Genomic DNA, 25,018 nt, shown 5'->3' with positions numbered 1-25,018 from the left:
TAAATAAAAAACATGGTCCCTGCCCACAGGGCATTTATCATCAAGTGGGAGGAAAATAAAAAAGAAAGCAAAGTAATATGTAGTTACACCCTTCGATGACTTCAATGAAGGGTGTACCAAGAGAAAAATAGAAGAGGAGGCCTGCTTTGACTGGATGCCCAGAGAAGGCCTATCTGCGGACAAGACATTTAAGCTCAGAGCTGAAGAGAAGTCTAGGCAGAGAGAAGAGTGACTGCAAAAGCCTGGGCATGCCTGAGGAACTATAGAAAGACCTGCGTTAGATTCCAGCTAGGAGGAGGAGAGAGCATTCTAGATCAGGGGGGTCAAATATTGATAGGCCTGGTAAAATGTTGCATTCATCTGCATGCAAAGGGAAGCTTTTGAAGGATTTTAAGCAGGAGAGCTGATGGATCAGATTAATTATTTAAAGGCAGAAGAGGAAAATAGAAAGACTAGTTGAGTGGCTACTACAATAGGCCAGGCAAGAAATGCTGGTTGTCTGGACTATGGTGGTGGCAGCAGAGAGAAGTGGACACTGGAGATGTATTTAGGAGGTTAAAATGGAAAAGACTTGGCAGTAGATGGGAAACTGGGGGTGAGGCGGTGGGAGAAATCAAGGATAAACCCCTAAATGGCTTCAGCTAGTGGATGGGTGGGGACTAATTTCCAGACCCTGTTCAAGGTCAAAGATAACTCACCAGATGCCCAAGCATCTCCCTCTGCTTTGGGCTGTACGAGTGGGTGCACTACTTTAATTCCACCAGGTGGTACAATTGATGGGTTGAGGTTAATTTTAACCATGTCCTTCCCAGTATATTTGTTAGCTATCCAAATTGTCTTCTTTCTCCATGTTGAATAGAAGATTCGGTCACCAAAAAGGGAAATTGCAAACAAATTGGGCCTAAAAAAATAACAGGAAAAAGACACAAAGAATGGTAGAACATTTCTTCCCAGGCTTATCAAAGTTTCACTTCATTTCAATTTACTGTCTGAATTTTAATCACCTACCTTTACATTCGTTTTTCATTTAGGTGTAGAAACAGGTATTAAGTTTAAAATTTAATTTATGTAGTAATAATCTGAATTAATAGGGTGCAATTCCTAGTTTCAGATTCATTGTCTCATTCTTTTGCTGGTCAGTACATAAGTGTGATGAAAATAAAATAGGGAAGAAAATAGGAACAGGATAAGAGTGGACTTCTGGTTTTGTCTGTTTCACATTTGACTAATTTCTGCCTCTTGCCACATAAGCTGGAGAGTAGGTTACTGGCAAAATAGCAAATCAAATGAAAGCTAGGTGTTTCAGAAGTATATGAAATAATAATTCCAAAAAGAATAACTGTAACCAACATGCGAAAACTTATTTATGCCAAGTACTCTGTTAATTATTTTTATTTGTGTTTCTTTACTTAACTTTGACAATAACCCCAAGAAATATGTACTATTATCATTATCCCCATATTAAAGAAAAATGAAGAGAAGTATTTGTACATGCCCAAAGTCACTTGTCTAATAAATGATAAATCTGGAACTTTGAACTCAAGTCTTTTGGACTCCCAAATCTGTGCTAAACCATTTTATCAGTTTAACTGGCAAATGTGAAATTAATTTATTACACAAACTTCAAATGACAATTGTTTTATTTTACACCAAAAGCAAAACTTACTGTGTAAGATGTTTGCTGAAATGGACAGAACCTCCATCATAATCACAGGAACAAATACGAGAATTGCTTCTTTCTCTGTTGTACTGAACCCAAAAGAGCCGTTTATCAAGAACATCCAATGACACAGCTGTTATTTTCTCTGATGTCTCTAACAGAATCTTCTCTTCCATACCACTGAGATGTGCTCTGTGAAGGCTGCCAGTCACGTCTGAAGACCAAAATATAAACCTGAGGGCAAACACATTACATAGACATGTAATGAATGTCAGGTCACTTAGATGGCCAACTCTCTCAGGGTTTCAGTAGTCCCCAGATGTCTGCGCAGGACAAGTTTGACTATTTTGAATGAAAATTTGATTCAACAAACATTTTTGCCCTATTATGAAATTTTCCATATGATTTCAAGTTAGAGGAGAATTATGCTTCTATAGCAGGAAACCATGTAGTTAGGAGTACTATTTGTGGAGGGAGCCTGCCGTGGTTCAAATTCAGGTAAGTGTCCTATTGGAAATGGTGTTTTTGTACAAGAGGGCCTGACTCTCAGTGAAAAGGTCCATTTGAGTCAAAATGTTGTGATTCTATGAATTTTCACCATATTTTGAAATACATCTCAGTGTCTGAAAACAGCAGAATTTACCTTTCTACTGGATCAACTGCTACATTTGCAGGATATTTTAAGGTGCTTAAGAGAACACGGGAATTGTTTCCTTTCATATCTGTTACTGTAATGATTCCTTCCTGTTGATTTGACCAAATAAGTTCTTCATTTATCCAATTTATTGCCATTCCTGAGACATTTTTCTCTATATTGCATACTCTCTGTAAAATCAAATTTCAAAATTGTTATTAATAGTTCCTCATTCACAATAAAATTGTTTTTATTTTTCTGTATAAAAGTCTATTTTTTAAGTCCTTGTCATTTTTGTGCATTCCCAATATTATTTTAATGATAAAATAATCACAGCTACAGTGTTAGTGTTTTCATGCAATAATGTCAGCCCTCCCATGTGAATGTTTCTGGGCATAGTATTTATAACATAACTTCAAAATGAAAAGTTATCCTACATTTATTAGGCAATCAACCATAAAGTTTTAATAATTTCAACTATAGAAATAGTACAATTTCGATGCTAGCTTAAAGACAATTTATTCAATTCCACTTGGTAATGGAATTTTGCAGATTTTCATATGAACCCAGTTCCAAGCTTTGCCAAATTCTGGCAAGATTCCCTTGGAGTCTATGCACAGAGTTCTGAAGCTGATGAATTTCTCCTGAGGGCCCCCACTTTTCTTCTGGCCCTTCCTCCATGAGGCCCCATCCTTTCTACAATCTTCAATGCCCTGGCACTATGACTCTATGACCTGAAGAGCAGGGCTTCTCTTTATGCCTCTCGGGTACTGTTTCCTGACCTCTCTTTCAAAATAACCTGACAAAAACCTTGGTTATCTCCTAATTCCGGCACATGCCGGTTAACTGGTCCTCATGCGGGGTGAAGGGTGGGAGGTGGGGAGAAGCTTTGACTTGTACTGTTGCAGATTCCCATGATGTAAATATTCCCACCATCACTGATTTCCAGCTACTGACCTGATGTCATTGAACGTGATTGGACAGAGATGGAATATTCTCATAAGCCTATACTGTTCCTATATCTCAAACAGAGTATTCTTGCCAATCTAATTAACCAATTGCTAATATATTAGTATATAGCTCACTAGCTCACCAGGTAAATTGTTCACATTTGAATGGTTGTCCTTTATAAACAATGTTTCAACCCAAAGCAAGGAATAAAATGGTGGATTTTAGGCATCAGGGCAATCCTTTCCTAATGACTTAACATATATTCACAACTGTTTAATTTCTTTCCTATTTTGTGACAGGAAACCCTCCAAATTTTCAGACTTAAGATTTTGAAACTATTCTACAGAAGGCTGGAGAATAATGAGTAGCCATCCTTGTTAAAAGGGAGATTAGCAAGTATTAAAGATGTGATAAAAGAGATTAACACCTCTAAACTGAAGCTTTTAAGAATAATTGGAGGAGAAGGTTTGGTTAAAAAAAACACACGCACAGAAAAAAAACAGTGGGTACTTTGTGCTGGGAGTAATGCTTAAGGTTTCTCTAGTTACGTGCTCTCTGTAATCTGTCTCCTAGGAATAGAGAACATTCCTCCTGGGACTCATTTAAGGGTTCCACCAGTTCAAAAGAAAGACTAAAGATCTTTTGTATGTACTTGAAGCAAAATATTTTATATCTGTCATGTACTTATTTTCTTTTAGAGTGCAAACACCTTGAGAATAAAAAGAAAAAAGTTTGTCTCCCTAAAAACACCTATGAGAGAGATTATAGACAGATGAAGCAGGGTTTCTCAACCTCAGCACCACTGACGTTTGGGGCCGGATAACTTTGTTGTGGGGAGTGTCCTGGGCACCCTAGGAGTTTAGCAGCATCCCTGGCCTCTACCACTAGGTGCCAGTAGCACATCCTCCCTCCTCCCCAATACAGTTGTGGCATACAGAAATGTTTCCAGACATAGCCAAAGATCCCCCAACGGGCAAAACTGTCCCCAGCTGAGAACCACTGGAGTATTTTGTCTTGACCATAAAATGGTGATCTGACTTAATAAACTTACATATTTTCAAAATTACATTGACATCTTCACTTCCTACTTTTGGGAACTTCTGAATATCAGTGCCACTTTCATAGGCTTGCTCAATAACATGCCAAAAACGCAGATTAAATAAATATCTACAAATGCCAGACGCATATTTGAATTGTAATGTAATTTTCATTTATCTATATGTTACAAATTAACTACATCATGCTTGTCAGCCTATACAGAAGTCCCTCAAATACCTTGGAAAATGGTACTATACCTCTTGCCTTGTCCCATTCAGAAAAACGCTTTGCAAAAGTTGTCTTTCTAGATCTACCCAATAGATTCTTCCCGTATTGTAATGAAAATCCACGATCACTGATACGCCAGCATCTGTCACCAATTTCTCATGATTAGTTCCTTCCAGGTCAATCCTAAAGATGCTATTTCTGTGAGAGAAAATTAAGAAGGGTGCAGGACCTGAAAGGGAAGAAAGAAACCAAACTTGTGTATTTTCAATGATATTTAGCTAATTTAGACAAAATACAACCAATGCAAGTAGAATTCATTTTTTAATTCCTGGTTTTATATTTTAAATGAAGACTTTTATGTAGAGCATAAAGAGTTCCTGCAGATGTTCACAATTAATTTTGTAAATTATCTTCTGCACAAATTGATTGTAAGAAACGTACATTGCCAAATTATAAAAAAAAGAACTATTTGAAGAGAAAAGCACTTTCTTCTCTTTTCTATACAATGTCATTTTATGTTCAAAAAAGAAAACAAAACACCTACTGTATTCTATTGTGGAAAGGGTCTGTATGAATGTAAATTTTAATTATATAAGTTGGAAATAATATTACAGATATTGTCATTTTCAAAATGGACCCCTTCTCTTCTAGTCTTACTTATTAACAGAGACATCAGGGTAATGACATGGAAGAAGATGGTGAAAATTAGAGGTCTTAAGGGGAAGCAGGAAAAATTGAAATGTCATCCTGTGAAAGCTCTGAAATATCTCATCCCTGTTAGCACTGCCACATAAAATACAGGAGGCTCAGTTGAATTTTAATTGTATATATATTGTGTGGGACATATTTACCACTAAAAATGTATTCACTATTTACCTGAAATTCAAATTTACCTAGGTGCTCTACCTTTTTCTTTGCTAAATCTGAGTGGTGGACCTCACCGGGGTATCTTCATTCCTGCAGGGCCTTGCCATGTACCCTAACCCTATACCTGGGGTTCCAGGTGATGGGCACCTACCCATTTTTACTCCCAAGCACTTAACACCTGTTTGAGAACCTGATACCTCTCTTCGGAAACCTCAGCATAAATTACTGGCTGACTCCACACAGTGCTTGCCTTTGATGCTCCAAGATGCCGCCAAGGGATCGCTCCATCCCCTGCAGCCAGTTAGTTTCTATGCTCTCTTCTGTCTGAGGGTGAGGAGGCTCCAGCCACCCTGCCTTTCGATAACTGTGGAGCCGCTGGGATGAGTGGGGGATTGGAGACAATTCTAACATATTCTCGCTTCCTTGCTGGGTTTACTCTGTTCTGTTTTCACATTAGACTTGCGTACCTTTTGTAACGTATGTGTTTATTGCTGTAAGGATTAAACAAGATGATAGATTAACAACTCTTTACTCAGGAATTATGTTCCACAGTTAGAAAACATGAACTCCACTTCAGAGGCTATTTCAAAATAGAGACAGAAGAGGAAGGAAGAAGTGTAAGATCATGATCATTTGAAATAGGTCCCAGCAAAAATGTCTAAGAGAATTAGCTCAAATCACTCTTTCTGTATCTTTTCCGCAACGTAAGACCCCCCTGCACAGATGTGCAGTAGAGCCCACTGTCACTCCACTTGTAGAATAGGAGGAATCATAGAAGAAATGAAAAGGGTGCTAGACTGAAAGCCAGCAGGTCTGGTTTCCAGTCCTGACTCCACCAGCTTCCCTGGACATCTTACAGGACCTCCGTGCCTGTGAGAATTATTGGGGAAATAAATGAAGTAATATATGTCAAAGAATTTCGTTATTGTAGAGCACTATACAAATGTAATTCATCATTGCTTATTCCCACAGACAAGGTCTCACTACCGTAGGTTTGTGTCACGGTTCAGATTTGAACCCAGGGACTAGACTATTGGCATAGCTCATCTCTCCTATGGCAGTTTATCATGGAGGAAAGGAGGGCACAAGAAAAGGCACCCTGAACCAATAGCTACTAATTTGTGGGTCACAGATGGCTGTGGAGTCCTCTCTTTGAAATGTGAATTGTGCATTTTCTATAAATTAAATAAATGTTCCCAACACATATTATTAATTTCTTAATGCATTGATACATTGCTGAGATCAAAAAATCATTTTCTTCATTTAAAAGTATAGCTAAAATGGGAGGTTTCCAGATTTGAAAAGAGGAGCAAGGAAAGGGACTCTAAACATTTTAGACAGAACATAGCATAATGCTTTGTAAATGACAGGCACTCAAATTTTTTAAATAAATTAATTAATCAATGAAGAATTAATTGTGTATTGTTTATTTGGACTTTTACCAACAGGCAAAAAGTCAAATTCATAAAAGCAGAGTCTATCCTTTGGTCATTATTTTACTAACAGCAACAATAATAATAACAACAACAACAGACTTTCACATCCTGATCTCATTTATCCTTCACAAAACACTGCGAGCTTAATAGGCCAGATTTGACAGTCAATAAATCAAAGAGAAAAGAGAAATCTGAAGAATACTGAGATCTATAAAACAAAAACCATAGCATTAACTTCAGTAACTTTGCAAAAAACAAATATAGCTATTTATAAACTACTAAGTATGAATTAACAAATTTTATCCTCAGATTTTCACTATTCACTGGTGAATCATAAAGCAGCCAGGCTTTATCATAACCACTTAGAACTAGAAGACACCAGACATGACCTAATCCAGTGTTTCCCAAAATTATTTGTTCGAAAGAGTCCCACAGGGTACTGTGTGTGTGTGTGTGTGTGTGTGTGTGTGTGTGTGTGTGTCTTTTGTAGATCCCTTCCTTTGAGATTCCAATTCAGTGTGGCTGAATAGAAACACTCCAGGTGATCCCTACATCTTGGTGAATTTGGAAATCATAGATCTAGCTCAGATGAAATTCAATGATGTTTCCCAAAGTCCCACCATTAGTTGGTGATAGAGTTGGAATTAGAACCCAGATACCACCCTCTCAATCCAATACTCTTTCCTGCCTTGGTCTGGGTTGTCATATGTCAAGATGTTACAATCTTCATTTTATTTATATAACAGATTTTAATTCCACTTCCCTCAAAAATACTGTTCATTTTTCCTATACTGTATCATTTTCTGTAAACAAGGGCCTGGGCTGAGTATTTGTAGACATGAAATGTAATATGATCTAAAAGAAAATGAAAGAATGAGAAATAGGCATGGTGGAATAGTCACTATCGTGGACTACTACTGGAGATGATAAATAAGTTAGTGTTTTTTCATCTGTCAAGTGATCTGTCAAAGACTATAAACATTGGTGAATGGTACAGCGTGGGGATCTAAATGTCAGCAGGGTGTGCATGTTTGAACAGCTAAACTCTCCCACGTCAAAACCTACAGCGTTTATTTTGGGTACAGTTCAGTAAGAGGGAAGTACATAGAAAATCAAACATTTCTAAGGAATACAACCCCAAAGACAGCAAATGGGTCACAAAATACAAAATGGAACCTCTGACTTCTCAACCTGGGGATCAGGAAGGGATCTTCAGGAATTAGAAAGGAGTCCAGCATATTTGGAGCACAGTGAAGATTTTTATTAGTGACTACCAAGAACCAGGGCCGCCATGATTCAGAGTTCAGTTACAAAAAGCAGGTTGCGATTGGAGTGAGTGGCAGACACAGAATATTTCACAACAGTCACCTCTTCATCTGCTCTGAGTCTATAGGAGTGGCCCCACACAAGTAAGTGAGAAAAGAAATGGACTAGCTTCTGCGGGCCTTGAGGCAAAGGCTCATGGGACCTAGTTAATACATAAACGATACTAGCAACCCAATTAACAAGAAATCTTAGTGTCTCTCAGGCCAACATTGCTGCCTGTCCTCACCAGCACAAGTTTTCTGCTCTAAATCTGGAGACATACTGAAGGCTCTCAGGTGCATCAGTTTAAATCTACATTCTTTTTTCATGGGGTCATTGACATCTGAAGGTCCAGAGCTCGCTTTTCACTGTCTTTGTCCTGAGGTCCTCAAGAGAGTTAATGAGATCAGCAGGTTCTACACAATAGTTGTTTTTTAACAGGACTTCTCAGATGTTTTAATGTGCTATTACACATTTTGATTCGCCAAGAAGGTGGGTGGTGAGTATCATCAGAAGAGTAATAACCAATATCTTTTGTGTTACCTACCTCTGAGTTCACACATTGAAGGTATTATTTCATTTAATTGGGAAACAGTATAGGAAGTAGGGGCTCTCAGCACCTTCATGTTACAGAAAAAGAACTTGAAGTTTAGGTCAGTTAACTTGCCACAGTCACAAGGCCAATAAATAACAAAGTGGGGATTGAAAGCCATGTCTCTCTGATCACAGGTTCTAACCTTTAAACACCATTCTGCTTGTCCCAAACTGAATTCACTAGGAGCTCTTACTGTTTAGTGTCTTGTAGTTTAACTGTGTCAAGGAACCGACTTCAGGAAGTCCTGTTCTAGGGAAGTTCACCATAAGGCCAGATTCTTTGCACCCATGTTCCAGGAACTGATTAGAAGTGGGTCCCTTTAAGTGGATTCCTATAATTACATCACCTGGATAATTTCATATCTAATTCTATGAGATATTGCATCCCATATATAATGTATTCCTTGCATTCCTTCACTTGTGGCCCCTTTCTTTATCTCCAAAACCAGCAGTGGGTCATCTTCAGATCTCTCTCTGCCTCCATCACCTTCTTCCTCCTTTGATATTCTTGCCTCTCTCTTATAAGGATATTTAGGATCCATCTAGATAATCCAGCATAATCATCCCATCTCAGATCACATCTGAGAAGTCGCTTTTGCCATATAAGGTAACACTGACAGGACCCAGAAATTAAGATGTAAACATATTTAGGGGCCATATTCAGCTTACAGCAGTTAATGATGCTGAACATCTTTTCATGGATTTGTGTACCATCCTTATATCCTCGTTCGTGAAGTTGGTGGGTTGTTTTCTTATTGTTGCATTTGAAAGGCTTTTAAAATATATGGGTATTTTGGATACAAGTAGTTTGTCAGATATATAATTTGCAAATGTTTTCTTCCAGCATGCAGTATATCTTTTCATCCTCTTGGCTTCGCCTTTGGCAGAGCAGAAGTTTTAGTTTTGATGAAGCACAATTTATCCATTTTTTTGGTATATAATGCTTTTGGGGTCATTCCTAAGAACTTTTTACTAAACCCCAGGACACAAAGATTTCTCCTATGTTTCTTCTAAAAGTTTTATACTTTTATAGATTAAACTTGGATCTATGATTTTGAATTAATCATTGTATAAGGTGTGCGGTTTAGGTTAAGGTTCACTATTTTGCTCATGGATATCTAATTGATCCAACATCATTTGTTGAAAAGACTATCCTTTCTCCATTGAATTGCTTTTGCACCTTCGTCAAAGATCAAATGACCATATTTGTGTAAGTCCATTTCTGCACTTTTTAGTCTATTCCATTAATTTCTGTTTCTATCTCTTGGCTAATACCACAATTCAGTATAACTTTTAAAACAACTCATAATAATGCAGTTTTGCAGAACAGTGAACCATTTTTTTAAGGTTCCTATGCTGTAGGTAATTTTTCATTTTATGTAAACATGTTTAAATGTCCTTCAGCTTGTCAACATAAATTATGCTCAATTTTAGTTAAAGATTACTACTACCAGACTAAAATACATTTGCCAGCATTAAAGCATTAGAAAAGTTTTTCCAGATGTTACATACAAACACACACACACACACACACACAGAGACTCAGAAATCTGTCTTCTGAGTTTTGCCACTGTATTTTCTACTCTCTGCTGATTGTGTCCAGCTGAGCATGTCCCATAACCCCAAAAGTCCCTCTGCATGTTAAAAATTGAGATTATGCAATAACTTCTGATGAGTTTGCATTTATTGAAAAGATTGCTTTTGACATAGGAATTGAAATATCTGGTTGAAAGTTTAATATGTTTTGATATTTAGTCTTTGATCACTGTGATAAACAAAAAGATATTTCACAATTATATCTGCATCAAATGACAGAAAGGCTTCACTGACTATATGTACAAAATCACAAAATATACTTTTAATTACATCCATCAATTATTCACAAATTTTGTTGAATTAGACTAGCAAATTTCTATCTTCCTAGATTTTAGTTAGTAAATGCAAACTAACCAGAAGGTATTATATTTTCTATTTTTAACAAATAGATTAAAACGGGCAAAAATTCTTTATTTAGAAGTTTTTAAAAAATAGTTTGGAAAATTTCATTTACTGGGTTGTTGCCTTTTAACTGTAGACATGAGAGTTTTTAATAGGCAACATATTGACATTGTTCAACAACCTAATCACCTAACAATTGCCAACATCTGTTTTCAAACTTCTCTCTTCACACTCAAATTTCTTACAATCAGTGGTCACTTTCTCACTCATTGTTAGAATGTCACCTTTCACTTGGAGAAAGTTTTGTTGCTTTAATAATTTTTTTCAGTAGCATACTAGTGATACCTGTTTGTTATCACAGAAAAGGTAAAAAACTTGAAACATTTCTCCTTTTTAAAAAAGAAAAAGATGTAACATTTCCCTGCTCTCTTAAGTGCTTTGATTCAAGATACTCTATTGGAAGCATGTGGGACACGTATTTCCATGGTTACTCCCCACTCAATATAAAGTATTATAAAGAATCTAGTCTATTCTTGTTTTTATGAGTGATGACATCCATGACGTCCCATTGCACTTTGTGCGATTCCAGTTTCAACTTCCTTGCTGCACAGCTTCCCTGTGAGACCGGTGAACTGCACGGAGGGCCCCTGTAATCTCACTCAAGACCCCTTTTTGTTGATGTTCCAGTAAATGCAATGGCTCCATCACCACTGGGTACACTTATACTATTTTTTCTTCATAATACCTTTGTTAATGTGTATAGAAGTCAGGGGCTGCCAAGAAAATTTCTTCTCTGATGCATTTTTCTTCTATTGGCTAATGAAGAAGTATCACAGTTCTTTGCCCATTTCATTGTTAAAATAGAGAGGCAAGTACAAGAGTAAAACAGATCTCTGGCCCTGGACACAGAACGCCCATGTTGACTCTTTACTGGTTTCACTACTTATTAGCTGTGTGACTCGAGGGGTTCAGAACAAGTCAACACAAAATGTGCCTCCGTGGCATGCAGACTGTTTTTGAGCTAAAGGCAACTGAAACCCTGCAGGCTCAAGAGAAACTCTGCCTCCCCTTAACTACCTAGAAGAATTTGAATTAGGGGCCTTCCCCACAATAAGAGATTATCAGAGATAACCTTTTTGACCCATCTATATGGCAGGGGAAACTACTAATTACTGAGCATCTGCTCTTCTTATCATCCCGCAATGACCCTCTGAAGCCCCAAGAAGCCTTACCTCACCCTTACTCAGAATGTCATATCCACCTCATTTTAACTTTCTGCGTCAGAATTGCTCATGTATGCAGGGTCTCTGACTCATTTGAGTAGGATTTCTGTGAGCACACAATTAGATTTTCTCTTATCTCATGTCAACTTAATTATTCGACCAGCCAAAAGAACCAGAGGATGGAAGGGGAATTCTTCCCTTTTTCTATGGACCTTCAGCTCATGACTGAACCTCTCTGTGTATCCATTTCTTCATCTTTAAAATGGAAATAGTAATAGTACTTGCCTAATAGGATTATTATGAAGAATAAATAAATTAATTCATGCCAAGTGCTTAGAATTTTTCCTCACATACACTGACCTCTCAGTAAAAGTTGACTATTAGTTTCTAGAAAATACCATAAGCTGAGATATTTTGGAAACACCTTTACTTTCACTCAGCTGTGCAATTTTTCTAATACTTATTTCTTCAAAACTTCAACAATGCTTTCTGTGACGTTTTCAATAGCATTAGCTGACACAGGCACACATTGTAATCTGTTATCATGTGGTTTTCCATGTATTCTTTTAGCTATGTTTTACCACAGCAGGAAGCAGGAGGAACACGTATTTTGCTAATAGTAAAAGGCTTTTCCATTTTGCTATAATGTCAGAAAACTGAAGGGAGCCTTCTAAGTTTTTATCATTAAGCTTAGCAAACGTAGTCTTTAATATCATAACTTTGAACACAACTGTAAAAATCATAAAAATTGTTTTCACATTCTGGGTACTCATTTTTAAATAGCTTACCTGTCCTGATGGCTTCATATTACCATTAGCTAACATTTTGAGGCAAATTTTACACTTGTTATAAGATTCATTACTAATCATAATGAGCATAAGTCCATTTTTCAGGCTGTCTTCCTGTTACTTTCTCTTTTTTTCCTATTTTCTGTCAAATCTAAAGAGATTTACATTGTTTTTAGCTCTTACGCTGTAACAAAGTGCTTCTTCTAGGATTATGAGAATGGTCAGTGTTGTCTGTCCCCTGGAGCTTGCATTATTAGCATTGTCTGCAATCTTTAGTTCCTTTGAAGGAAGGTTTTCAAGCCACTTGTTGAATTTTTTAAGAGTTAGCTTTTATAAACCCAACTAATACAGTTCATAAGTCATCAGGTAAACTATAGCACACCCCACTCCTGGCCCTCTGAGCTGGCAATCTCCCCGCCCTCTCAGGATGCCATGGGCATCTGGATCAGTGATGTCACCACTGACAAGCCAAACACTTAATTGATGTTGCATAAATATTTGAATTGATTTGAATTGATTTATTGGTATAATTTATATAAAAGGAAATCTCAGTCTTACTTTCAACATAAAGAAGTAGATATATTAAGAGACTTTCCCTAAACCAACTTAACATTATGAATACTTTTTGGTAGGAAGGACTAGTCAGTACATTGGTGAGCTTTTAACAATCATTCATGGCAGGTGGCACGTGTGGTAAATTTTGAGTTCTAGGTTGGAAAGGAACGTGTTGACTTCTTCATCTCCCTGGAGATGGGTTAGATTATCTTGAAAGTCCTTTCTAATCTAACATTTAGCAGTTTAATTCCTATCCTGCCTGTCTTACAGAATTCAATAGTTTCCTTGTTTGTGGCATTTTGTAAAGAAGCCTAAGATTATCGTAAATCCATAAATCGATGTTATTCATCCTAACTCCTATTTTCTGTGAAGTGTTTCCTTCTCTCTGCTTCTCTAAATTTCAAATACCAAATAAATAATGTGTCATTCTGAGCTCTGCTAAAGGAAATAAAACAATAATCTAAACAATAACCTAAAACAAACAACCCCCCCAAGTGACACTAAAAGCTCAACTCTCTGAAGGAAGTCTAAAAAATTAGTCAAGTGATTAAATCTGCAAAAAATATATTAGAGGTACAAAATTTGATACAGGTCTTATTTGTAACTAACACAATTACTTTCTCCTTTTCCTACCTTTACAATAATGTTCCTCAAATAGAAAGGCTAAACAAATAAATATTTGCCAGTAGATATTACATTCTAAGTGTTCCTAGACAAATAGACAAAAACAAAAGAAATTATTAGGTTGGTGCAAAAGTAATTGCGGTTTTTGCAATTAACCTTTAAAACCGCAATTACTTTTGCACCAACCTAATAAGAATTGTTGAAGTCTAGATGTTTCCTGAGTCCAATTCCATTGTTCTCATTAATCCTACCTTGATCAGCACAAAGGTCAGCATCCCAGCTGTAAGTAGAACTATATAAATATAGAGAAAAAATACTTTATATAATTTGCTTGGGATGTTGAGGGCAAATGTGACAAATAGTAAGAATAACTATTTAGAAAAAATAATTAATTGGAGATTCTGTGCTATAGTTTATTGTCAAGGATAACAAATCACGGAGAACCCCTACGTAAGATGATTGTTAGGACTTGGCTCATCCCAAGAAACCAACTTTAGATTTCTCTAAGCATCACTGAAAATCTGAAAAACAGGGTTAGAAAAATTATTCAAAGCAAAAGTACCACTAATGTCTAGGCTTATGGTATTTGGTAGAGAGTCATAGCTAATATTTACTAGGAACTCACTATGTCAGGCAAGACTCTAAGCACCTTATGTGAATAAATTCATTTAGTCTTCATAACAATCCTATGAGGTAAGTGCGAACAGCTCATATCAGCTATCTAATTGGACCTTATTAATTTCCAAAGCTGAGGCCTAACACAACCTGTAGGCAATAGTGCATCAACTAAGGGTAAGAGAACTCTTTCCTGCAAAGGTAAGACAACAAGCAAGTGTGACACCAGAATCACTTGTCCAAAACCACTCCACTTTTTCCTGTGACAAGATCAATCCCTTTATATCAAGCACCAACCACAATTCACAGTTTAAAATGTATCCTTTGTTTCAAAAATGGCATTTCATCCTGTCTGCTGGAAGTAATAAAACCAGGTCATTTCACATGCATCAACATAGCTTATGTTAAGGAGTGAAATCCAGATACAGAGTGCTTCTGTTTAGCTTTCTGTTCCGGAATATCTCAATATTGAAAAACAATCACCCATCATCCTCTCTTGAACACTGTGAGTTGCTTTTTAAATGCATTGAGATTCTAGATGGACATTTTTCCCATATACCTGTCCCCCCCTTACGTGAAATCTTTTTCCATTGTTCATTAGAATAACCAAGAAATATAAAAGTGGCAGTCGATTTCTCAGATTTGTTTTCAAAACATAAGCCTTTTGATCCACTTAGAGTTTTAAATATTCTCAACAAGGTTGCTTGAACTCTAAATGATATACATTTCCACATACTAGGTAAATTAACTCTAATGACAGTAACTTTTCCAATTTCCCTGCACACCAAGGAGAGATTAAAAATTCCTTTGTATTGAAAATTCTATAGTAAATGATAATTGTATACTTCAGAGAAAGGCAGAAAAACACCAGAAGATCCCTGATAGCTTCTGCTTATGGGTATGTTTTTAAATCTTATAGGGGAAGGGCCAGAACATATGGGATTGGTATCAACAGCCATATATTATGATAGTGTTGAGTTTGATTGATCTTCCATCTTTGATCTGTTTATACAAGGATAGAGTCTATGGAAGAAGAAAGATCCTTCTTCAAGCTTTTGACATTTTAACCAGAAGAGTTTAAGGGAATGAAATAAAACACAGTTTCTTAACTGACATGCCATGTGCTGAAGAACAAGGTAGCTGCCATGATATTAGGACTATCTGTATCCTAGCAACCATCTACCCACAAAAGAACCACCTCAAGATGAAATCTACTTACTACACCCTGACAGCCTGTTCTGAATGAAAGAAGAAGGTAGTGCTTTTCTCTGAAAGGCCTTTTCTCTCCTGTCTCTGAGAGGGAGCTTTGCAAATGAATCAGTATATACCATGAATCACTGTCACCGAAGTCTGCTGGCTCTCAAACTCCTTCACACTCACACAAATTCCAGTGTACTAAGTATCCTGGGAAATTCTTGGGAAACCCAGACCCTGGGAGACATTAGCATGGTTGGCCAAGCTTGGGAGAATCAGAAAATCAAGGTCATAAGTGAAAACAGACACACACCCCAATTCAAACTCCAGGCTTAGAAAGAAGGTCAAGAGGTGATGAGAGCAGAAGTTCCTGCCTTGTATTTGGCTAAAATGACTGAAGTTTCTATACATTAACTAATTTCCAGCCTCAAAGGCAAGCTTTGAATGATGATGTTAAGGAAAAGAAGTGCTAAAGAAAGACATTTTTTACACGCATTATTCCACAATTGCCCTCAAAGGTTAGTAACATTGACCACAGAAAATACAATAAAAATCTGTTTCAGCTATACTGAGATTTTTCAAGAAGTATAAAGGTCCCTTCTGTTTAATTTTGTTCTTCTCTTATACCTGACAAAAACAATACTTATCCTTCGAGGCCTGGATCTCAGGCATCTTCTTGTTGTGGGCCCCAGCAAATGGGACAGTTGGGAATGGGATTGGAAAGGTTGTGTGCAAATCCATTATTTATTAGCATTATAGTTAATAAAGAATCTCTACAAAATGAATCTATATTCTTAGTTCACCTGATATCCAGGTAAGACTTCCTTCATGGTGAGTAGTATTATCATTCTGGATGAAATTATTGACCTGAGGGCAAGAAGGAAATAGACACTGGGGACAATTACATTCCAATGATCAAGGTTTTCGTTGCTCTTGTCCCTGGATTCTTCTGAAAGTTAATTCTAATTCTAACATTAGAAACTATTAAATAATAAAACTAACTGTAGGATTGTCCCCTAGCTATAGGATTGCTCAAATGTGGAGTAATAACTAAAGCGAAACTAAACATTAAACCACTTCACAGAATTTGAAAATTTCTTGAAAAATATTTAAATATTTAGGAATTCTTTGAAAGAAAGTACATTCTTTAAAACTGACCTGGACATTCTTAAAAAAAGCTCTCCAATGCAGTAGCTTGCAGCTGTTAAGGTTAGTAACTGAGTCTTTAATTTTTATGTTCATAATAAGTTTACAAAACCTACCTTATTAAAACTTATTAAAGTAGTTGCTGAAATATTTTAGATCAGGCAATTTACACATATTGGAAAATTACTGGATTCTTCTAGCTTTCTCCACTATAACCAAAGTGACTAAAGGTTTAAGAATATTGAACAGATTTTAGAAGGCTTGTTTTCCATTTAAAGAATTTTTACCTTTCATCTGAGGTCTAATGTTTGATTTTTTTTACTATCTGGATTAAGAGACGATGTAAATTAATCTAAATAAATTACTACAATGAAATCTATAAGTCAATGACAAAAATAAGAGAGGAGATGCAGTAATTGATTCATAATCCAAACTATTTGATATTCCTAATAGCTGACCACTGATTGGAGAATATTCTGCCTCCCTCATGCTCATCCATTGGTGCCCCTCATCTGACCTCCTCCACCTCTGGCCACACCACTGTGAGACCACGGTTCTTCTAGAAGATGGTCCCTCCTACCTGCCACTGATTGTACCATTTCACCTGAAACATGGGATTGGCCTTCTTCTCATTTTCCTCAGCACAAGTAAGATCAATCTCTAATTTTTTTAAGACCCTCTTTAAGGATGAGGGATAACAAGAAAGAATAACCCACAGAATACCTTACAATCACTGAACAAGGCCAGACCTATGACAGTCTCTTTTGATGCCCATGTCCTGCCTCATTTCTGACTTATGTCCATGAGGCCAATGAAAGCCCCTTCCCAACCCTGGAATTCCTTCCTAGCCTGACAGTGCAGAAAAATGTCTTCTCTCCAGGTAGTACTCCCACCACCTGGGTCCTGCCTCCAAGAAGCTTAACTTCTGTCTCAAAAATTAAATATCTCCTGTTTTGGAGAGAAAAGAGAAAAAATTTGTTTAAAACCTGTGCCCAGAATTTCTCTTCTGAGAAACAACTGTTTTGTTTATTAACACATTTCAGTATGCTATTTAGTAGTTTTCTTAGTTTGCTTTTTTTTTTCATTTAAAAAAGGGAAAATAAATAAATAAATAAGACCCAGGATATGATCAGGAAAGCAGAATTGGAGGAGGAAGAAACCTAAAATGTTCTGCACGAGTATGTAGGTTGTCTGAAACGGATCAAGGAGGTCCAGAAAAGTGGGCTAGGTGTAGGTCAACCTAACCAAGGCCAGCCAAGGTGGCAGAAGGCTAGCACCTGAGAGAGAGATGGCTGATAAGCCTTCCCACAGAGAATAATCACTTAACTTTTAAAAACAAGAATGAAAAATATTTTTAGTTGTTTGATGTGCTGTATCAGGATATGGCCAGGACTTTTTTCCCCCCAGACTTTCAGTTAAAGTCTGTCCCCTCATGGTTCATAGCACTGGCTCTTTGGAGAAGAGGGAGGGTGGTGTCTGGCGTGAGGTGATGGAGTGTGGGAAATGGACAGCACGTGAGGAAAGTGAAGCACACGGCAGATCACTAATTCAGTGGAAGGACAATCAGAGACACAGAACCTTCCCTCCACATCACCGTACTCATGCCCAGGAACCCTCTATCTTAGGAGAGACACACTAGGTTTCCTCAGAACATAGAATGGAAGTACAGGACATTTTTATTTAAAATCCTAAGATATAGTGACCCAGCAGGCCATAAAGCTTTGGAATTTCTGAAACTGCAGCCCATCCTTTCTGGATCTTATGGAAGAATCTCAGCACAGTCCTACTGCATTTTTATTTCTTCCATTATACACTCTGAGAAAAGTCATTCATTACGAATAACCTCCCTTTACTTGAAAAAAAAAAATACTTTTTGTTATCTCTTCATGCCTAAGTGAAAGGAGCTAAGTGAATAGCCAAAAAAGATAAAGAATTTATTCCCTCATTACATTATTTCTCTAGAACAGTCTCTCCCAAGTACAATGTGTACCACTTATAGACTGTAAGAAGGTTCACTATTGTGTGGAAATAAATATTATGTGTCGTATAATGTTCACAATAGTATATGTAACATGTAAGTAACTGATAAATAAACACACATATTGAGAGCATATGGCCTCATTTTAATTTTGTTTTATACATGGAATGGGGTTTGGCAAGTACTAATGTAAAAAAGAAAAAAAAAACATTCATGCTAAATAAGAAATTCTTTCAAATGGGTTTTCATGAAAGCAAATTTTGAGCCAAATTACTAGTTCATTTACTTTTGCTAGTAAACAATCAATTATTTGCTGTACTCAGAACACAAGCAAAGAATTCTCACCTTCCAACTACTAAATTGAATGTCATATATTTGAACAACCACCAACTAGCCCAAAAATGTAAATTTATTTAAATTATTTTATAATTCCTTTATATGTCGTCCACAGTTTTAAAAATCTTAGAGAAATTGGTTCCAAACATAAGGAAAACTACACATGAAATTTAAATAATCACTATCACTTTCAGGTGCCTTGTATTTTGCTGTTGTTAAAATAAAATTATCACTGGTAAGGAATCTAACGAGCAGATTTAATTTGTAGTCAGTGGAATTTTTTATCAGTTGATGTCACAGAAAGACAAATACTAAACTGCAGTTTCACAAAGGCACTCAAATCAGTTTGATATCTTTTTGTATTTTTAACAAACATTTCTTCTGATTACAAAAATACAAGCTATGAATGTTGAAATTATCTTGACTACAGTTTTTAATGTTGTAAAACTCATCAGGTTTTTCAATGTGTAAAAAAAAAAATGTAATTATTGTAGAAGAAACCAAGCCTCATTTAGAAAATACTCATACTATTACCACCAATAAAATTAATTTTAACAACGATAAAAATACTAATAGCAGCTAAGATTTACTGAGTGCTTATTACATGCCAGGCTCTATTTTATGCACTTGACATGCATTAATTTAGTGATCTTAAACCCACACTTCCCGTTATTCCCATGACAATCACCAAGGGAAAGTAACAAAGAAAGTGCTGCCTGAATTCCACCCCTAGAAGAGACTCTAACTCAGATGGACTGGGTGGTAACCTGGACATTGATGATTCTAATGTGCAGCCAACATTGAAAACACACATTCACACAGTCCTGACAACAATCCTAGGAGAGGAGGGTAATTATTTGTATAACAGTGAGGAAAATGAGACACACATTCACAAGCAGCAAACCTGGGATTTGAACCCAGGTCTGTCTCCAAAATGTAAGCTCTTTACCACTCAACACTACTACCCCTCAAAGACCACAAACTGCTGGGTACTTGTGGGATGGTTTTATTTACATGGTATGCATAAAAGATTATTTCTGTAATTTCTTTGAAATTAGATTAAAAAAAAAAACTTTTGCATAACCCTGGCTGAAAAAACAAACAAGATTTTGATCATGAAATTACTCTGGGAAGCTGACCAAGCCTTAGCCGGTGCTGAAATCAGTAATTTCACTGTTTACTGCTAAAAGTGATCTCCCCATTGGTTAACTTAGTGCCCCAAGATCCCTCCTGCAGCCAGCTCTCTAAGATTGGGCCTGTACTTCTTCCTCACCCTTTATTTACCAAGAACGTTCATATAAATAATGCAGGTATAGACAGCAAACAGGAACTGCTTCTTTTTTCAACTGATATTTCTCCTCCAGGGCAAACAGGCTTGAAAGTTCAGAAGCCACTTACCAGCAGTTTTCTCTATTACTCCCCTCATCTACTGTAGGTCAAATAGAAGCTAATAGAATACTCAGGTGATTTTTAACACACACACACACAAAAAGCAGAAGGGGTGGAGGAGGGGGAAATAAAAAGAAACCCCAGTTCTGTGTTTTTATCACTTGGTTTATCTGGGTAGCAGTCACCTGAGTGACAACCGTGCATAAAGTTACCTGAAATCTTGTCAGACCACAAAGCATTCTTTCTGCTGGGTCAGGTTGGCCAGAGGTGGTCTGTCTCGATGCCAAGGGGAAGAAATAAGGCAAGTAGAATTTGATTGGGGGGGGAGGGGTAATAGATGATGGCACCATAGCTATTTACAGAGGAGAAATACTATCCTCTGAAATGCAGAGAGCACAGGGTGTGACCCAGGCAATTATCAGCTAATGTGAGACAGAGGAGTGTAAAGTAGAGGATTTAAACCAGTGACTTGCAAGGATCGAGGGAGCAAAGAGGCAGAGTCACAAAGTGGCATCCAGACATTCCACACCACGTGGGGTCTATGCCATGACACTGCACTGTTCAAAAAAGGAATCTCAGGGTGTGATGTGATCAGAGACTTGACCAAAGCATGGAGCCAAGAGGACAGTCATTGAACAGTCTGCTAGCCTCTGTGCTAGGTGCGTTTCACGTGCTATCTCATGGGATCCCAACAGTCCTGAAAGGGGGCTATTATTATTTTCCTGCAATATTCCAATATAACTCAAGTATTAAGTAGGTAGCATGGATTTGAAATGAGGTGGCTTTGCTTCTAAAACCTGTGTTCCTTCCACTCTGTTCCTTAACTCATTGCCTCTGTCCTGGGCTTCAAGCTTATTTGGTGCAGTCAGTTTCGTGCAGGCACTTCTGAGCCACTGGCAGGGCGACGAGGAGCAGGAGGCACAGGTTTGCTGCCAGCAGGAATCTGGTTGTTCTCTGAAATTCTAAAGCTATTTAAAAGTTCATTTCTGCGGGGTCTCTTTTCCCTCTCTTGGGTCCTGCTTCTGGACTGCCTCCCACAATCTCCCCCTCATGTCCCGTGTAAATGTCAGTGCCTGACTCTTGTCCCTTGCCAACTACTCTCGGGATAATTCTCCCACCCCAGAGAGACTCCAGTCCATTTCATATAACTCTGTCCAAAGGCTTTTACTTCTGCCTTCAACAGCTGAGCAACAGGTTCGTGAGGTTGTCTTATAGACTTCTGTCACCCTTTTTTTGTTGCTATTCTCTAGGACTATGGAATCAGCAAGTCAAGGAAAGACTCCTGGTTCATTCAGCAAGATTTGACTGAGTACATAATGTGAAAGCGGAAATGTTCCAGGTGCTGGCGTCATAGAGATCATTAGAATTTAGTCCTTTCTTCCAACACCCGAGGGTTCTGCTCACGTGTTACAAGGAGTACAGCCTGGAGACAGCCCTGAGATTCTGAACAAGAGCACCTGATTTCCTCACTCATTACTTCCTTCATGAGAGAGCCAGGGCGGGAGCCCAACTCAGCAGTTTGGCTCAGAACAGTTCTCTTTACTCCCACTACTTTGTGTCGTCTTCCAGAGGTTTCTCTTCTGGAAACTTAATGGTGTTTCCCTCAGTTTACCTCTTTGGGGAGCCAGATCTCTTCTCAAAAGGCCAAAAATGACAAGAACAGAATGTCAGGGCAGTTCATGCTCTGTAATGATGTGAAATGGCCTTGTTTGAGCTGCAGGTTGGAGACCCACCCAAGGACTAAATAATATGAAGAGAGAGAGAGAGAGAGAGAGAGAGAGAGAGAGAGAGAGAGAGAGAGAGAGATGTTTTTCAGGCAAAATCCTTAAGCAGGATTGTTATTTTGCATTTGGTAAAATTCTCACTTCTTGATTAAAAACCATTTAATGTGGGAGGGGCATGTGACACATTGTCATCTCTTAGCAGTTCTCAAAGTTACAATGCACCTGTTACTAAAAAACTGGAGCTGTGTTAGAGCTTCAGAAATGGCAGGAGTGGTGAGGAAGGGGAAGAAGTTTAACGTGAAATTTAGCTTGGCTTTCACTACAGAATCACATTTGTTCCCAATTCCTGTCCAATTTTTCACTGATTTTGTAGCAACTTCTGAGTTCTTTCGCAAAGTTATCAGAGGAAGGATTTTTTTTTTTTCTTTAAGCCTTAAATAGAGACAGTTCCAAAATAAAAAAGCACCATCTGTTTCCCCAGTTTCCAATAAAAGGCTGGTAAACTAGGTGTTTACTTACTCCTCATGTCAGAATAAAGACAGAGATTTACATGAAATTTTCAGCTAGTTTAAAATGGAACACATTCACTCACACATGGAAGAAGTCTGAGAACTGAGAATTTTTATAGTCGGTAGCAGATTAGCTCTAAGGGCCAGTAAGGAACTATATAAACGTTAGAAAGCAAAAATTAAGCAAATATACACACCCAAAGACAAATCAGAAAAAAATGCCCAGCTTTACAAGCCGGACTGAACAGGTATCTGAGGGCAGTTTCCTGAAAGATGTGAATTCCTTTTAACGGGATTACTTACCCACACAAGTGGAATTCCCATTTCCAGAAGGAGAACCTGCAGGACAGTTCCAGCGAGGCAGTGCGGACAGACTACTAACAAAACCAAATTTAAAGACTCCTGGCAACAGGATGACAAGGAAGAGCAGCATGATCTTGATGGGCTTGGACTTTCAATAGGAAATAAGCTGGCTTTGCTTGAGCATAGCCTGGGCAAGGTGGGTACGTCTGACCCCTGGCGTGCTCACCCGGCTTGGCCTGCAGCCTTGGGGCATCTTTTCCTCTGCTCTTTTGCTGTTGCCCTCCAACTCCTCCTGCTTCAATTCCAGACGGTGTCCAAATGCAGCCTTCTGAAAGGGACACACTGGGAAAGATTTCTTTATCTCAGTTTTTGGAAGCCAGTAAGAAATACCTGACACCCTTCTGACAAATTTCGCCACTGTTTAACAGCCACTTTGGAGACTTGCAGCTGACTTCACTGTGACAGGCAGAGCAACGGGCAAAGGGTAGGGAGAGAGAGGGAGAGAAAGGGAGGGGGGAGAGAGAGAGAGAGAGAGAGAGAGAGAGAGAGAGAGAGAGAGAGAGAGAGAGAGAGAGAGAGAGAGAAGAATTGATGGAAAGTTCCAACCACGACTGTTGATGAAGCTGAAAGAAGAAATACAGAGATACAATTCCTCCCCAAACACAGTTTCTCTTTTTGAAAAGTAGAATGACTCCCCTTTTTAAAGCCCTTTAGGCTCCACCTCCTCTTCCTTTAGTGACACTTGAGTGAGCCTCTGCAAATGCGAATGAAGGCAATTCCACGCTACAGGAAAGCGGGGCTGTCTGCCAAAGAGGAGATAACTGGCCACTCGCCATAAATATTCCAGGCAGAACCACGGAGAGAGCGATTAGGGGGGCTGTGGAGTTGCTCCTGGTGTCCTGGAGGTACCTGCTAAATATTAGCTACGTTTTAATATCTGGAAGGATGGGGACAAAAGTTAAACCATGCTGTATAAATCAATGGTGAACCACCCTACTGATAATTCACACTTATTGTAATGGATCATTCACTTGAGCAATACTAAAGAAAATTTACCTTCAGATCATTATTAGAGGGAAATGTCAACACCAGTGCACATTCCTGGAACTTAATCTATTTTTTTCTCTCTCCTGTATATTTTATAGCGGAATTTGAAAGATTATTCTTTCCAAATCAAAGGGAAATCCCCAGAGCCAAATGAGGAGATACAGTATGCACAGACACCTTTTCTTTCAGCATGAGCATAATAAAACATCGTGAGGGGCCAGGAGTGCAGGGGAAGGAGTGGATTGTTATTATAGAGCCGTGTTGGAAAAAATACGGTAATAGTGCAAAATCTGGGAAGTATTAAAAATCCAGCAGAGCTGACTGCTGTTCCTTCCCAAACAATTTAGGCCATCTTTTCACACAGTGATCGAAAAATAAAAACTTGAATTATCAGTTAGCCCTTTCCTTGACCACTTTCTACCTGGAGAAGCAGCAGTTATTTCTCTAGGGCCCAGAAATATCTATCTAGCTCAGGCAAATTATTTACACCAGATTTGATGAACAATGGAAATTTCTGCCAATTTACTTCATCCTGGAAAACAAGCTTTCATTTAAGTTGCCCAGAGGTAGTGTTCCAAGTGCTAGTCAAAATGTAGATAAAGCGATAGTCACAAAAATAACAGTCACACCAGTAAACACCCATTATGGAGGAGAATGGGAACAACTCCAAGCCTTTTACTCATATTTAATTCTGTCCTCATCATTCCTCAAATACTGGGTCACTTTTCTGAAACAGCTAAAGTCAGGATTTCTCTGATTTCAGCCGGTCGCTGCCAGGCAGCTTCCAATCCCTTATGAGAGAAACAGACCCTGGGGGCAGCAGAAATCGTGTGGGGGGACACGTGGAATATTCCATTGCATTCTGGACTCAAGGCTCAGAATGAGTGTCCTACAAATAACCTATACTACGTTACTAACCTTGTTAGTAAGCTTCCC

General features: G+C 38.0%; 1 protein-coding gene across 2 annotated transcripts in view; it reads right to left on the bottom strand.

Annotated features, from left to right (window-relative positions):
- EGF (epidermal growth factor) overlaps positions 1–23,712 on the bottom strand; it is an 89,111-nt gene extending 65,399 nt beyond the window's left edge. Inside the window, exons 1-5 of one of the 2 annotated variants that reach the window (XM_019741967.3) lie at positions 23,036–23,712; positions 4,541–4,740; positions 2,304–2,485; positions 1,667–1,894; positions 699–901 (exon numbers count right to left, since the gene is read on the bottom strand). In XM_019741967.3, the coding sequence (XP_019597526.3) occupies positions 699–901; positions 1,667–1,894; positions 2,304–2,485; positions 4,541–4,740; positions 23,036–23,165 (943 nt within the window). In that variant the 5' untranslated portion in view covers positions 23,166–23,712. The remainder of the gene's footprint in view (positions 1–698; positions 902–1,666; positions 1,895–2,303; positions 2,486–4,540; positions 4,741–23,035) is intronic. The other variant, XM_019741968.3, reaches the window with a different exon arrangement.
- Positions 23,713–25,018: the final 1,306 nt, after the last annotated feature.

The sequence above is a fragment of the Rhinolophus sinicus genome, chromosome 1, assembly GCF_057876585.1.
Source record: "Rhinolophus sinicus isolate RSI-liver-muscle chromosome 1, RSI-T2T, whole genome shotgun sequence".
Taxonomy (NCBI): domain Eukaryota; kingdom Metazoa; phylum Chordata; class Mammalia; order Chiroptera; family Rhinolophidae; genus Rhinolophus; species Rhinolophus sinicus.
The sequence above is the reverse complement of the archived record's forward strand: the minus strand, read 5'-3'. Positions and strand labels throughout refer to the sequence as shown.